Source organism: Mycteria americana, chromosome 7, assembly GCF_035582795.1.
Source record: "Mycteria americana isolate JAX WOST 10 ecotype Jacksonville Zoo and Gardens chromosome 7, USCA_MyAme_1.0, whole genome shotgun sequence".
Classification (NCBI taxonomy): domain Eukaryota; kingdom Metazoa; phylum Chordata; class Aves; order Ciconiiformes; family Ciconiidae; genus Mycteria; species Mycteria americana.
The window spans coordinates 21,080,804-21,093,561 of NC_134371.1; the positions used below are offsets into that span (position 1 = coordinate 21,080,804).

Genomic DNA, 12,758 nt, shown 5'->3' on the forward strand with positions numbered 1-12,758 from the left:
TGGAAGAACATTTGCCCACATGAAGTAACGCAAGCATGCTAGTTCATGCTTTGAGAACGGTTGGATTCTCAAAAAAAAAAAAAAAGAGTAAGAACAGGAGTGTTAATTTTGGAGTCGCAATTTTGCTACTCTGAGTCCTATTCTGTGTTGTCACACAAGGCAGCAGATAACAAAAAGGAGGTTTTCTGCCAGACACAGTGAGATCCAAAATCACTGATCTTTTTCATGTTTACGAGTGATTAATGTGAAAATTAATGAGGCTTTAATGTAAGTAAGGGATAGAAATGGCTTAGCCCCAAGATCATGAAGTTTCTGCAGAGTAGAATGGCTGAAATGATTTAGCAGAGAACTAAATAATGTAACTAACCTTATGCACAGCTGTGAAATCGCTTCTATCTGTCTATTTAAAATGTGTGTATGGATCACTGTTGCGACAACTTTTTTCGCTCCCATGTAAAACCTTTGTGTTCTCTCATGAAAAACAACATCACTGAAGGTCAATCTTGGCTGACCCAAATACCCCAAGGTGGCCAATACCCCAGGTTGGACCCTCACACCACCCAAGGGCAGGTGGCACTCACCCGGGAAAGCAGAGGCAAAACGGTTTTGCTGTCTGCTGTTGCTGGGTGTTGCCACAGCTGCTCTGAAGGGCTCAGAGGTTTCGGTTAAGTAATCTCCAGTGATTTTGGGTGAACCTGTGCAATTTCTCCAACTGCCAAGCCATGGTTGCTTTGTCTCCTTCCCCTGTGAGCCAGCAGTGGGGAGCAGCGCAGCTCCTCAAAAAGATACAACCTGGTTATAAGCAATCTTTTTTTTTTTTTTTTTTACTCAGCTTTGGCAAAGGAAAGTTGGCTGGGGCTGGAGTACGGGCTGCATCTTCTGTATCCAAATGACGCTAGAAGTTGCTGGGTCATGCAAAGTCTTGTGGGTGACGCATCGTTAAAGCAGCTTGCGAGCAGCAAAACTTCCCTGAGCACAGCGAGCCCCACTGCTGGGCTCCTCTGGGTGTCAAGGAGAGGGGAGCCTGCCCCACGCTAATTAAAACTCTTCTCAACTTCTCCTTCGCAAGGTGCAAAGAAATCCTGTTTTCATGCTCAATGACTAAAAATAAATCCTATTTTGGGTTTCAGAAGCAGCCGCATGACTGAAATGAGCCGTTCGGTTTCATTCATGTTTGCTGTCTATTAATCTGTTCTCCTCACCCTCAGCAGGGTATGACTCAGGGCTTCGCATTGTCTTCCTCCCTAAACTATCTGTGTTTTGACTTTAAATTCTGCCGTCTGACGCAAAGCAGTGCTGAAATCATGACAGTTTGATCCAGCCAGCTCCCAGGAGGCTCTTGATCTTTACTGGCTGGTAAATGTAGCACTCAGAACAGCTATGCAGAGCAGATATTGATATTTTTACACCAAATGTTGGTAAGCAGATGTCACAGGCTTGTGAAGAGCCTTGAAACTCCACGGAAGAAAATACGTGAGTATGTATGTGGGGGAGGCCTGGAGATAAAAATAATTCGGTGGTTATATGAGAAGACATATATTCCTTAATCTGTTGGTGTTTTGCTATTCCTGTTCATGGTACTCCAAACTGGAGGCTGCACTGGAACAAGTATAACAGTAAACTCTTTCCCTGTTGATTCATCTGCTGCTTTTACATGTTCCTTCCAGCGGAGGCTTCTCTCCTCTAGCCCTAGCTGAGCTGATAGGTCCCATCCACCGGTCATGAGCAGAGGGCCTGTGCTATGTGGTGGACCCCAACCATCCCAAGCTTGAGGCATCCGATAGTAAGTGTAGGTCATCGGGCAGGGAGGTAGGAGCGGTGAGGCAGCACGTCTGGGCTCTGCCAGCAGTCACGGCAGAAAACGAGAGGCACTTCCAGGGGTGACAAAGCCCTGGCGTAGGACTCACAAGCAGGCATGGACCAGCTGAGCCTTAGGTGACCCCAGCCCTGGTGCAGGAAGGCTGAGCTGTGGAGCCGCTGTAGGCGCAGAGCAGTGTTTTCCATTACAAACGACCACCAATTTTAGTTTGCCGTAAGCGGTTGTGCTGCAGGCTGAGCAGCTGGGACAGGGTGGCTCCTGTAGGCAGGCTAGTGGGCATGCATGGAAGGAGAGCCTGTGAGTTGCCCTCAGCGAGGCTGCCGCGCCGTCTTGGCCACCTCCTTGGGCCGGGCACCTGCACAGTGGCCGCTTGCCCCCCAGCATCAACGAAGCCTCGTGCAAGCGGAGCGGCTGGATCTCAGATGGCGCAGGGTGGGTAAGGGAAACCTCACCCGCGGCACGAGAGGCTTGCGCCGGAATAGCGACACTCGCAAGGTTATTGGTATGTCCACATTGCAAAGGTGGGCATACACCCATGTCTCAGAGGCAGCAGTCAAGTCTTGCCCTAAGGCTTCTCTTCCTAGTTAATTTTTTTTACATGCAGGCAGCCTGAAATCCCAAACGTGTAAATGTTGGGTAAAAGTCAGGATTTTTTTTTTTTTTTGTTCTTAGCAAAACCTGTTCTTGAAATGTCCCTATAAAGCGAGTGGCAAACCTTCAGGGAGGTGTGTCGGTCAGGCTGGCGTTGAACCCACTTAATCTCATTGCAGCGTGGAATAAAGCTCAGTGATCTATGGCCACCAGACGCTTGCCTTGACATCCATGCTTTTAAAGGACTGTGGTTACAAACTGCAAAGACCTTACTTTTCCTTACAATGTTATATTTTTCCCTTCCCTTACAGCTTTGGTAATGAAATTTGAGCCATTTATTATGTACTAAATTTAGGGAGGCCAAAAAAATTTGCATACAAATATGTTTGATCTTTCAAGCATGCAAAATGAGCACAAAATAACAAGTCTAATGTTGGACACAAGCAGAGTTCAAGTATTTTAAAATTAAAATAATTTAAAAGAATCTATATATGCGATAGCAGATGAACCTTTTCTGAGGAAAGAAAACCTCCCCCTTCTCATTACATACAGAATAAATGCAGATATTCAAGTCAGATATGGACTGAATTTTAAATGTGACAGTGGCACTTATTCTGCAAGAAATGCCATGTCTGTAATGAATTGTAAATTATTTTTTAGTTGCCACTGGAAACGGAGGAAGGGGGGGAAATAATCAATATTGACACAACCCCACTTTATTTTTAAGCAGTACTGATCTTTGGTGACACCAATTAGAGGAGAGAGCTAGAGCTGAAGTGAACTGTACAAACTGCAAACTATTTTGGTGTTTAGAAAAGAGCCACAACAGCCAGTGCTGCCTGCTGCTGTGCATTACTGCTGGGATGGTTGTACCATCAAGATCACCGCTTCATCCTCTCATGCATGCCGGGCACACGTGGTCTCATTGGGAGACCGCGGTCCATGAACAGTGTTGGTTCTTGCCACCATCACCCCACCAGTGCTGGTGCTGTCCTGGGGGCTGGGCACAAGGGCGACGGCACCGAGCCTCATGTCAGACCTTGCTACCACCTGAAGTCAAGTTGTCTGACTTTTCTTTCTCCATTAACTTTAGGGATTATGATCTTCTAGCTGGGTATAGCACAACACAGTGGGCTGGAGCCCTCTTGCCTCTATTTGCTGCGGTGAAGTTCCCCCACCCACCCATTGCCTTGTTTCTTATATGAAATGAAATAAAAATCTCTCTGAAGCTTTACTCAGCCTTAATTTAGTATGCAAGATGCAGGGTTGATTGATCAACTTTTAGCTTCTCATGATGCATAACTATGTAAGGTAGAGCACGTGACAGGGCAAGCCGTTCAGACAAACCATTGCGTTTATTTCTGGTCTGTTCCCAGGATCCACAAAAGAATGCAGCGTGGTCAAAATGCACTCAGAAAAACAAGATTACCAAGCTCCTCTGGTTAAATAGTTGATATTGAGCTAGTTCTAATGCAATTTCCTAAAATTCAGAGATGCTGTGATGCGATCTTACTCTTGTATAAAATGCCATGGAACTTCTAATGACAGCACAGATCAAATTTTCTGTTGCATGACTCATGCTGAGGAAAAGAATGCCATACACTCAATATGGAAAAAAAAGTACATTCACTAATGCCCTCCTTATAGGACTGTGCGGATGCAATCAATCATAAGCACAAAGTCCAGGCAACAATTTTTGATGTGGAGTAAAATTGACAGCTGAATTGTGGATACCCTTTGGTAAATTTTATCCACTGAACCCAAAATAGCCACAGCAGAGACCTAAGCCAAGTGTCTGCCTGACTTCACAGGCTGTAAATCTCAAGTGAGTGGTTAAGGAGCAGAGGAAGAAATTGTGCTCACGTGCCAATTAATATGAGTTGTCTGAAATAAGTACTGATGCTGAAGATCAGGGATAGACGGATGGGAGCAGCGGGATGACTTCCTGGGAAAGAATTTGCTAGATAAATGTTAGGCCTTTGGTGGCCGAACGCACAAAACGAGTCTGTTGGAAACACAGGCAGAGGTACAAGAAAATTCCTGAAAATCTGCATTGGTCATTTTTCTTCTTGGGTTTTTTTTTGGTTTTGTTTTGATCACGGTGACTATTTTCCCAAGGGGCTCAGGTGTATTAGTGATAACATGTCTGCAGCTATATGTTTTGTGGGAGTTCAGAGCCTTGCTGAAGGGGGATGGGGTGTTCAGCAATACAGCTCCCAGCTGCTCAGGGTAGACCATGGTTTATTTGGACCTTGCTTTCTGCTTACTGCAGCAGATGCCTTTCTGTTTCCCATCTTCAGAGATGCTATCATGGGTCCTAACATAACTTCTCTTTTGCCTCTTTTCTTTCTGGGTCCACTGATGAAGGCGAGCATTTTGGATGGTATCTGGGGCCGGAATACAGCTGCTGATTAAGAGTTTCAGCACAAAAACTGGTCCTCTATTTTACTCATAATTCTACGTGAGGTGAAATGAGAGGCTTCCAGATCTGCATTTCAACTACAACAAATGCAGCAAGGATAGTCCTTTTGTCTGTGTTCATGGCTGCAATTATTTCTACCTTGCTGTTCTTAACGACAATTTAATTTTGTAACATTTATTGGTTTGGAAGGTACATTCATCCTAGTTTTTCGCATTTTGTGCTGTAAAAGGTCAAAATTGTCAGGAAAGATTTATTTTTGGGGAAAAGGAGTCCTTATTTAAAAGCCAAAGTAAAACTACCTTTCTGGAATAGAAAGGAAGCAGAAGGAACGAGCTAAAACCCAGAGCAACGGCTGAAGCGACGTGTTACATTTCATGCTTTCTGATTTATGGCACAGTGGTATTTACTCACCCTAGTGATCTATGTGTGCAAGCACTGGCCTTTTTGCACACAGAGTGCTGTGAATAGAGTCAAAACTGCAAGGGCATTGCCAGCAGTGCCTGGCAGCGGTGCCACAGGTGGGTAGTCCCTCTCTGTGCATCCACACCCGGGGAAGTGGGGTCGAAGCCAGGAGCGCGGCAGCCTGGCCCCGCTCCCACACCACAGCCACTGGTGGAGGCAGAGCCCTGCGGGAGTGGGGTGCCTGCGCCCTCCTGCACCGCTGCCCACGGGCACCGTGGGCGGGATCCTTCTGCCTTATCTTTCCCCGACGTGCTTCAGTTTTTCCGTCTGTCTCAGGCATACAATGGAGGGGTTTCACTCCCCCCCCCCAGTGTTCCCCCGAGAGCACCCAGCCCTCAGCAGGATGCTGTAGCTGGTCTGGAGCTCCTGGGCCTCCCACGCCTGATGAAGAGGCCACGGTGCCGTGAATTGTCCCTACCCTGTCACTAAGCCAGCACTGTGCTACAATGGCTCATTCAAAGGATCTAAGCAAAGAAGCCCGCGCAGACTGGAGCTGTCAAAGGCCAGCTCCTGCAAAAGGCAGGGGCACACGTAGGTGCGCACGCACACACATGCACACACACACACACACCCCCCACTCCCCCCCGACCCCGCAGCGGGCTCCCTCTCCCCCCGCTCCCTGCGCTCCGCCCCGCAGCGCCGGGCGCGCGGCCCTGCCGCCACCTACCAGCCCCCGCGCGCCGCGCGGCACCGCTGCCCCGCCCTGCCCCGCGCCAGCCCCGCTCCGTGGGGGCCGAGGCGCAGAGGGCGCTGCCCGTGCCCTGCCGGCCCGTTTCCTTTTTACCCCTTTTCTTCCTTCTCCCCCTCCTTCTTCCTTCCCCCGTCTCTTTTTTCCTTTCTTTTTTTCCTTTCCTCCCCTTTTTTCCTTCCCCCCCTTTTTGTCGCGTGCCCTCCCGCGTGTATTTGCCCTTCGGAACGCCCCCCTTTGCGGGGGAGGCTGTGCGGGGCGGGGGGGCGGGACGGGGCGGGGGGGGGGGGGTGTCCTCTTCCTCCGCCCGCACCCGGGGAGGGTCCGGCCGCCACCGCCCGCTCCCCGCCGGCGCGGCCCGGCCGAGGCTCCGCCGCCCGGGCGGGGCGTGGCGGCGCGGTGACGTCAGGCGCGGCGAGGGCGGTATAAGCGGGCGCTGTCCGGGTGCTGACGGCGGCGGCGGCGGCGGCGGCGGGAGCGGCGCGGGCAGGTAGGGGCTGCGCCGGGCTCCGCGGCGCGGCCGGGCCCGCCGAGGGCGGCGGGGGGGCTGGGGAGCCTTGTGCCGCCTTCCCTCGGCTGCCGCCCGGGGCTCGGCTGCCGCCCGGGCGGGAAGCAGCAACGAAGGACGGAGGCTAAGTTAGACAGCGAGTTACGGCGGAAAGTTGGCGGGGTTGTAGCTGATGTTTGCAATGAAATGTGTATATGTGAAGTGCAGACCTATAACTATATGTGCATTATATATATATGTGTGTGTTATCAAGCGTCGTTCATGGCTGAAGCCGGGAAGTGTAACGTTTCTGTTTGCAATTGCGTTCAGCCGTGCTGGCTCGCCGACACGGCACTTCAGCCGCATCAAAATATAGGATGAGGGGTTACCTTGGATGCAAACACAATCTGACTAACTCTCCAGAGGTATACATATGCAAACAGTCATTATGTTCGTTCAGAACTCCTTGGGGTTTGGGGTTTTTCCCTTCTCCTCACCCCATTGCTATTTTGTTCAAGTTTTGAGTCCCTTGGGGAGGGTAAAGGGTTAGATATGCTTTAAAAAAAAGCAAATTTACTGCAGTCATGTTATTTATTGCAAAAGTAGATGGGAGAATTAGTGCATGATGTATTTCTTTATTTTCCTTATGGAAAACTCCTGTCAGATTCACCCTCAGACTCTCAGGGCAGGGACTCATCTGTAGGAAAGCTTATGAGTTTTCATCGCAGATATTCACTGGAAACATTACATTCACATCAGAGATGACTGCTGAGAGAGATCGAGAGAGAAAATTACTGCTACCATGGAAACATCCCAGAAAGGAGATTTTTTTTTTTTGGTCTTGTTTTTTTGGGGAACTTTTCTCAGTCGGCATTGCCTTTGTACATGTTAAATTGTGAACTCAATTGCCGCATTTTGTAGATAGGAACTTCTACGTTTGTTGGCCAAAAGATGATTTTCCTGTTTGTTAGGTGCTAATGGAGGAGAAAATATGCTCCCCATCTAGGCTAGCTTCACAATTATCCATCTGTAGACAAAACAGCCATTTTAGCATATTGTCCTTTGAGAGGCACAGAAGAGAATGTTTTCCTATAGATCCTAAAGATAGTCTAAAATGTCTTCTGGTTTCCAAAAAAGTATGGAATTAAAGTCTGAAAGACTGAGGAGGAGTCCTCTTACCCTAGATAACACAGTGTATTTAATGACAAGATTTTATGACCTGAGCTCAACGCTTTTAAAAGAAGTCATTCCCAAATCCATTTGACAAGACTTTCAAGTATCATCTACCAATAAATTAGAAGTGAAAACTGATCTGGAGACAAATGCACCCAAAATGTGTAGAGAGGAGCCAATGCCCTGTTATTCGTGCAAAGGAAATATGCAGCTGAGCAACATCCTTGTGGAACGCTAAACTAAACTTTGCCTGGCTACGTGCGGTTTGATTTTAAGGGGATGCTGAGGACTCTTGCAAAGGCTGTAACAATACACAATTGTGTGCAGTGAAGGAGATTGAGTTCCTGGTCTCTGTGAGTGGGAGGTGCCTGGCAGATAATTATGGAACAACTCTCCCTTCCCCCACCCCTCGGAAAGGGCAGAGTTTCTCATGCACTAATCAAACGAACTCTGTTAATAACCAGTCTCTCTGCTGGAAAAGAAAGTCTTGATTTCATTTATTTGCTACAATAAGTACCAAAGTGCTTTTTTTTTTTTTTTTTCATGGAGATATACATTTATGTATAGGACTAGTGCCTTGTCTGTGACAGAAAATGCAGCGATGTGTTGGCTTTGTTTCAGGGCAAACTCAGATCTGGAGGGTGGGACCTTCTAATCAGCTGTTCTGAACTAATCCGTTGTGAAATCAATGCTCAAACATATCCAGGCTTGAGTAGTCAGAATTGTTTGGGGAAATTGTTTGCTCTTATGGCTGTTAGCTTGCCCAGGCATACTGAGGGGAAAAAAAGCAGCTCTCTGAACTGATACTGCTTTAATTATTTAGTTAAGTCACATTATGTTAGGAACAAAAACTGAGCGGAAAAATCTACAAGTGAGCTGAAATGAGCATATTCATGCCCGCTTTCTACTCACAGCAGTGGGTAAATAGTGGTATACATAGCTCTTTCAGTCTGTCATGAATCACCAAGGTCTCAACGGGATGCTTTTACCAAGCCAAAAACCAAAGGAACCAAAATAGGTCAATTAATCAAAGTGGTTTCTATCTTTATCATTTTTTTCTCATTATCGTACTTTATTCATTAATGTAACTGGATCAGAAAAGAGTCTAATCTGTCTCACGGCCCCACCGTATCAGTGCCTGAGCATCTCCTAGGAAATAAGCGACGGCAATTTTCCCTTTCACTGGGTGGAGGGTGAGCTCCCCGCAGGACTGGGCTTGTGCAGCTCTATATCCTTATATGCAGCAGTGCTGTAATCTTCTTAATTCAGTTGGAGACATATTTTTCTGTTCCAGAGTTTATTGTTGGCTGCCGTAAGCTGGGCAGACTGACTAGACATGGGCTTCTACTGATCTATTCTAACTGAATTTAGCTCACTTTTGCCAATGGTCACGTTTCTGCCTGTCCTGGGACCCGATTCAATTTCTGCTGAAGTGAATGAATGAATGAAATCACCACTCAGAACCTACCAAGTCGAGCTCATTTCTGAGATGGGTTTTAAAGGATTCGGTAAAATTATATTGTACCTTTAGGATAAATTACAGTTTGTCCTTCATATAGGGGATCATTGCCCATAGGAAAATGGTTCACTCATGGAGTGTTTTAACTAAAATTCACCTGTAATACAAATAATATTTTTTTTTATGAAATAGCAAAAAAGGAAGTAATAACACTAACAATAATGACAGAAATAAACTTGCAAGTCATTTTACAGGCCATGTTCCCCACTTCATTACATTGATTTTACTGCAGTCTAGCACCATTCAGTGGTATTACCCTGGCATGAAATTAGATGCCCTATGGAACAATCTCACAAAATAATTCTGTATGCAGTTTTAATATTAATATTTTGAGCAGCATTTAAATATATCGATATACTGATTTTACCATTTGAAGCCTTCAGTTTCATAATAAAAATGACATCTAGATTCCCCTGTGGGCATTTCATGAGCTATATAGGATTTATATTTTATACTTTGGTGCTGCCATTGGAAAACCGATGTTCATAAAGCACATTGAACATAGAGATAAGAAATTTCTAGCATAGGAAACTAATAGTTTCCAGTATAACTGAGGAATCATAGGAAAGATTCAGAAAATCTCAAATTTCCACCAAAACATATGGCTTCCATGAATGAGTTATATTAGGTTTCCATAATTAATTAAAACATGTGTAGTACTGGTGGTATTCTTCATGATAAGTTCCAGTTTGAAATAACAATCTCTATTTTGCTTCTCAGTTTGCTAAGTCTGTCTCCATATGTTAACTGCTTCTTTTTTCTTCTTCTTCTTTATTTCAAGGAAATATTTTAAATATGGCAGAAACTAAAACCTTCCAGCTTGAAGCAGCCTGTGCTCTCACCTTTTTCTTTGTCCTAATCTGTTGGGTTGATGCAGCTTCCTTCCAGCAGCATCAGCTGCTTCAGAAAGATCCAGACTATGTAATGAAAAACTTACAAAGGTTCCCAAATCCTGATATGATCAAAGCTTTGGAATACATAGAAGATCTTCGCAAGCAAACTAACAAGGGAGAAAGCAGCCCTGATTACAACTCTTATCAAAGTCTCCCGTATCTCCTGCAACAGAAAGAAAGCAAAGATCAGGTTCACCTACCAGATAATGTAAGGGATTCTTTGACTGAAGATGAGTCCCAATGGGTTAAGGTAATGTTGGAAGCCTTGCGGCAAGCTGAGAAAGAGTCAAAAGTTGGCCCCAAGGAGAATAAACCCTATGGTCTGAGTTCAGATAACAACTTTCCAGCTGGAGTAACTGATGATTATGAGGCTTACAAGTGGCCCGAGAGGTGGCAAAAATATCTCAAAATGCCACTTGGGCATTATGAAGACAGTTCAAGAGACAGTCCTTTCAAGCGTACTAATGAAATAGTGGAAGAGCAATACACGCCCCAAAGCCTTGCTACGTTGGAGTCTGTGTTTCAGGAGTTGGGGAAGATGGCAGGACCTAGTAACCACAAGAAAGAAAGGCTGGATGAGGACCAGAAACTGTATACAGATGATGAAGATGATGTATATAAAGTGAATAACATTGCCTATGAAGATGTGGTTGGAGGAGAAGATTGGAATCCCATAGAGGAAAAAGTGGAAAGTCAAACCCAGGAAGAGATAAAAGATAGCAAAGAGGAAATTGATAAACATGAAGAGGAGATTGATGATGAAATGAAAAGATCAGGGAAACTCAGCTTCGTTGAGGATGAAATAAGAAGAGACAATAAAGATCAAATGTCAGAGGACGTTTCAAAGCTAATGAATTATTACCTGAAGAGGCTGATGGGCGGTGCTGCAAATAGGAAATTAAGGACTGGAGGAGAACTTGAGGAAAAAAGAGCACCCACATTTTTGGATAAGCAACTCGATCCTCAGTCTATAGCTCAGCTGATAGAAATCTCAAGGAATTTACAAATTCCTCCTGAGGATTTAATAGACATGTTGAAAGCTGGAGAAAAAAAGCAGCTTCAGAGTGAAAGGTTGGAAGCTGAGCAGGAAGCAGAATTCCCAGAAGACCTTGACGCGATCGCTGAAACTAATCTAGGACAGAGTGATATATTTAAAAATAACGTAAACTCTAAAAACGGGTACATGAAGCAGCCTCTTAATGTTATTCCAGAAAATCTACCTGAAGACCTCAATATTGAAGATATTGTCAGTCTTCTGGGTACTAACAATTTAGCTAATCAGAATCCCTCCTACTTACTAAATCGTCTTAATCAAGGAAATGATTTGCCAAGACTGTCTTACATTCCCAGAAGATTGAAAGGACACCCGTTTCCTAAAGCTGCCTGGATGAACGATTTGGAAAGGCGACAAATGGAGTACGAGAAACTGAACGAGAAGGATGAAGAGCTGGCCGATTACTTGGCAAAGGTGTTGGCAAAATATCCTGAAGTTATCAATACGAACCAGATGAAACGCGTCCCAGTTCCAGCTTCTGAAAGCGACTTGCAGGAAGATGACTGGCTGGAGCAGGCCATCAGGGAGCACCTAAGCCAGCTGGGACCACAGGAGGCCGCGAAGTTGGCTTCGCTCAGCCAAAGGCTTTCCATGGCCGGGGAGACCGATGACACACAAAACAGGCAGTATCTGGATGAGGATATGCTAGCAAAGGTGCTAGAGTATCTAAAACAGGAGAAATCAGAGCTTGAAAGAGATCACATTACCAAACGGGCAATGGAAAATATGTAATTGTTCCCCAAATATTATTTCTCTTCAATGTGTTGACTTCTATCCCAATTCAGTTGTGATTTCTTCCCGCTCTCCCACTAAACAACCTATGGTAGACTACTTACCATTGAACAGTCTGCATATCTTTTTCAGAGCTGTTATATTGTTTATTGATATACTTATATATGTTATAAATTATGGGGCAAACAACAAATTGCTTCGAGTGTTTTAAGAAACAATTTAATGAAATCAAGTAAAACTATAATATGTAAACAAATGACCTTTGCATTGTTAATAAAACATGATAAATGAAGAGTGACAATTATAATTTGAAATTTTTAAGATTAATTGGATTATTTTGTTACTGTCTGTAGTGTTTTTTGTGGAGTATCGAATAAAAAATAAAGCATTATATATATAGTTTTATTTAAAAGGCTTTTTCTATTCAGTGTTTTATTGTTGATGAATAAATTATTTCTGGACAAGAGACTGTGTTTCTTTGTTGCAGTCGATAAAGTCTTAGTAATTTGAAACGGAAACATATATGTTTTACTTCTACTGACAATTCTTCTGAAGTCTATTATTTTACCCTAGAATAAAGTTGGTAGCTTATACTTCTGGGTTTTCTGGGCTGTAAGAACACCGACTGGCATTATCTTTAAGGGCAGTGCGTACCTGAAGAGCTTGCTGAAGTCAACCAGGGCGGTAGCTGCATTACCTTTTTTGAAAATTGGGTCCTCCCACAATTAATGGTTATGTATCTCTTGGCAGTGGGAGGAAGATAAATGACCTGTCCAGCTAAGGCAGACTCTATGGTGAAGCACTAAAAAAATACAAAATTGAACCTTTGTATGTGAGTAGCAGCAGCTCTGGGAAGCACTGATGAAGTAGACGGGAAGCAGATGGGTTCCTCGCCATCTCTCATGATGGCTACCACGA

At 44.9% G+C, this 12,758-nt stretch overlaps 1 protein-coding gene across 4 annotated transcripts; it reads left to right on the plus strand.

Annotated features, from left to right (window-relative positions):
• The first annotated feature begins 1,316 nt into the window (after window positions 1–1,316).
• On the plus strand, window positions 1,317–12,194 carry SCG2 (secretogranin II). Of its 4 annotated transcripts, none has more exons than XM_075507347.1 (2): window positions 1,317–1,473; window positions 9,943–12,194. In XM_075507347.1, the coding sequence occupies exons 1-2, from the start codon at window positions 1,413–1,415 to the stop codon at window positions 11,838–11,840; spliced, it is 1,959 nt and encodes a 652-aa protein (XP_075363462.1). In that variant the 5' UTR covers window positions 1,317–1,412; the 3' UTR covers window positions 11,841–12,194. The 4 variants fall into 4 exon arrangements, with proteins under 4 accessions (XP_075363462.1, XP_075363465.1, XP_075363463.1 ...); XM_075507350.1 differs by having other exon boundaries at window positions 1,457–1,477; XM_075507348.1 differs by lacking the exon at window positions 1,317–1,473 and adding an exon at window positions 6,252–6,472.
• The last annotated feature ends 564 nt before the right edge of the window (window positions 12,195–12,758 follow it).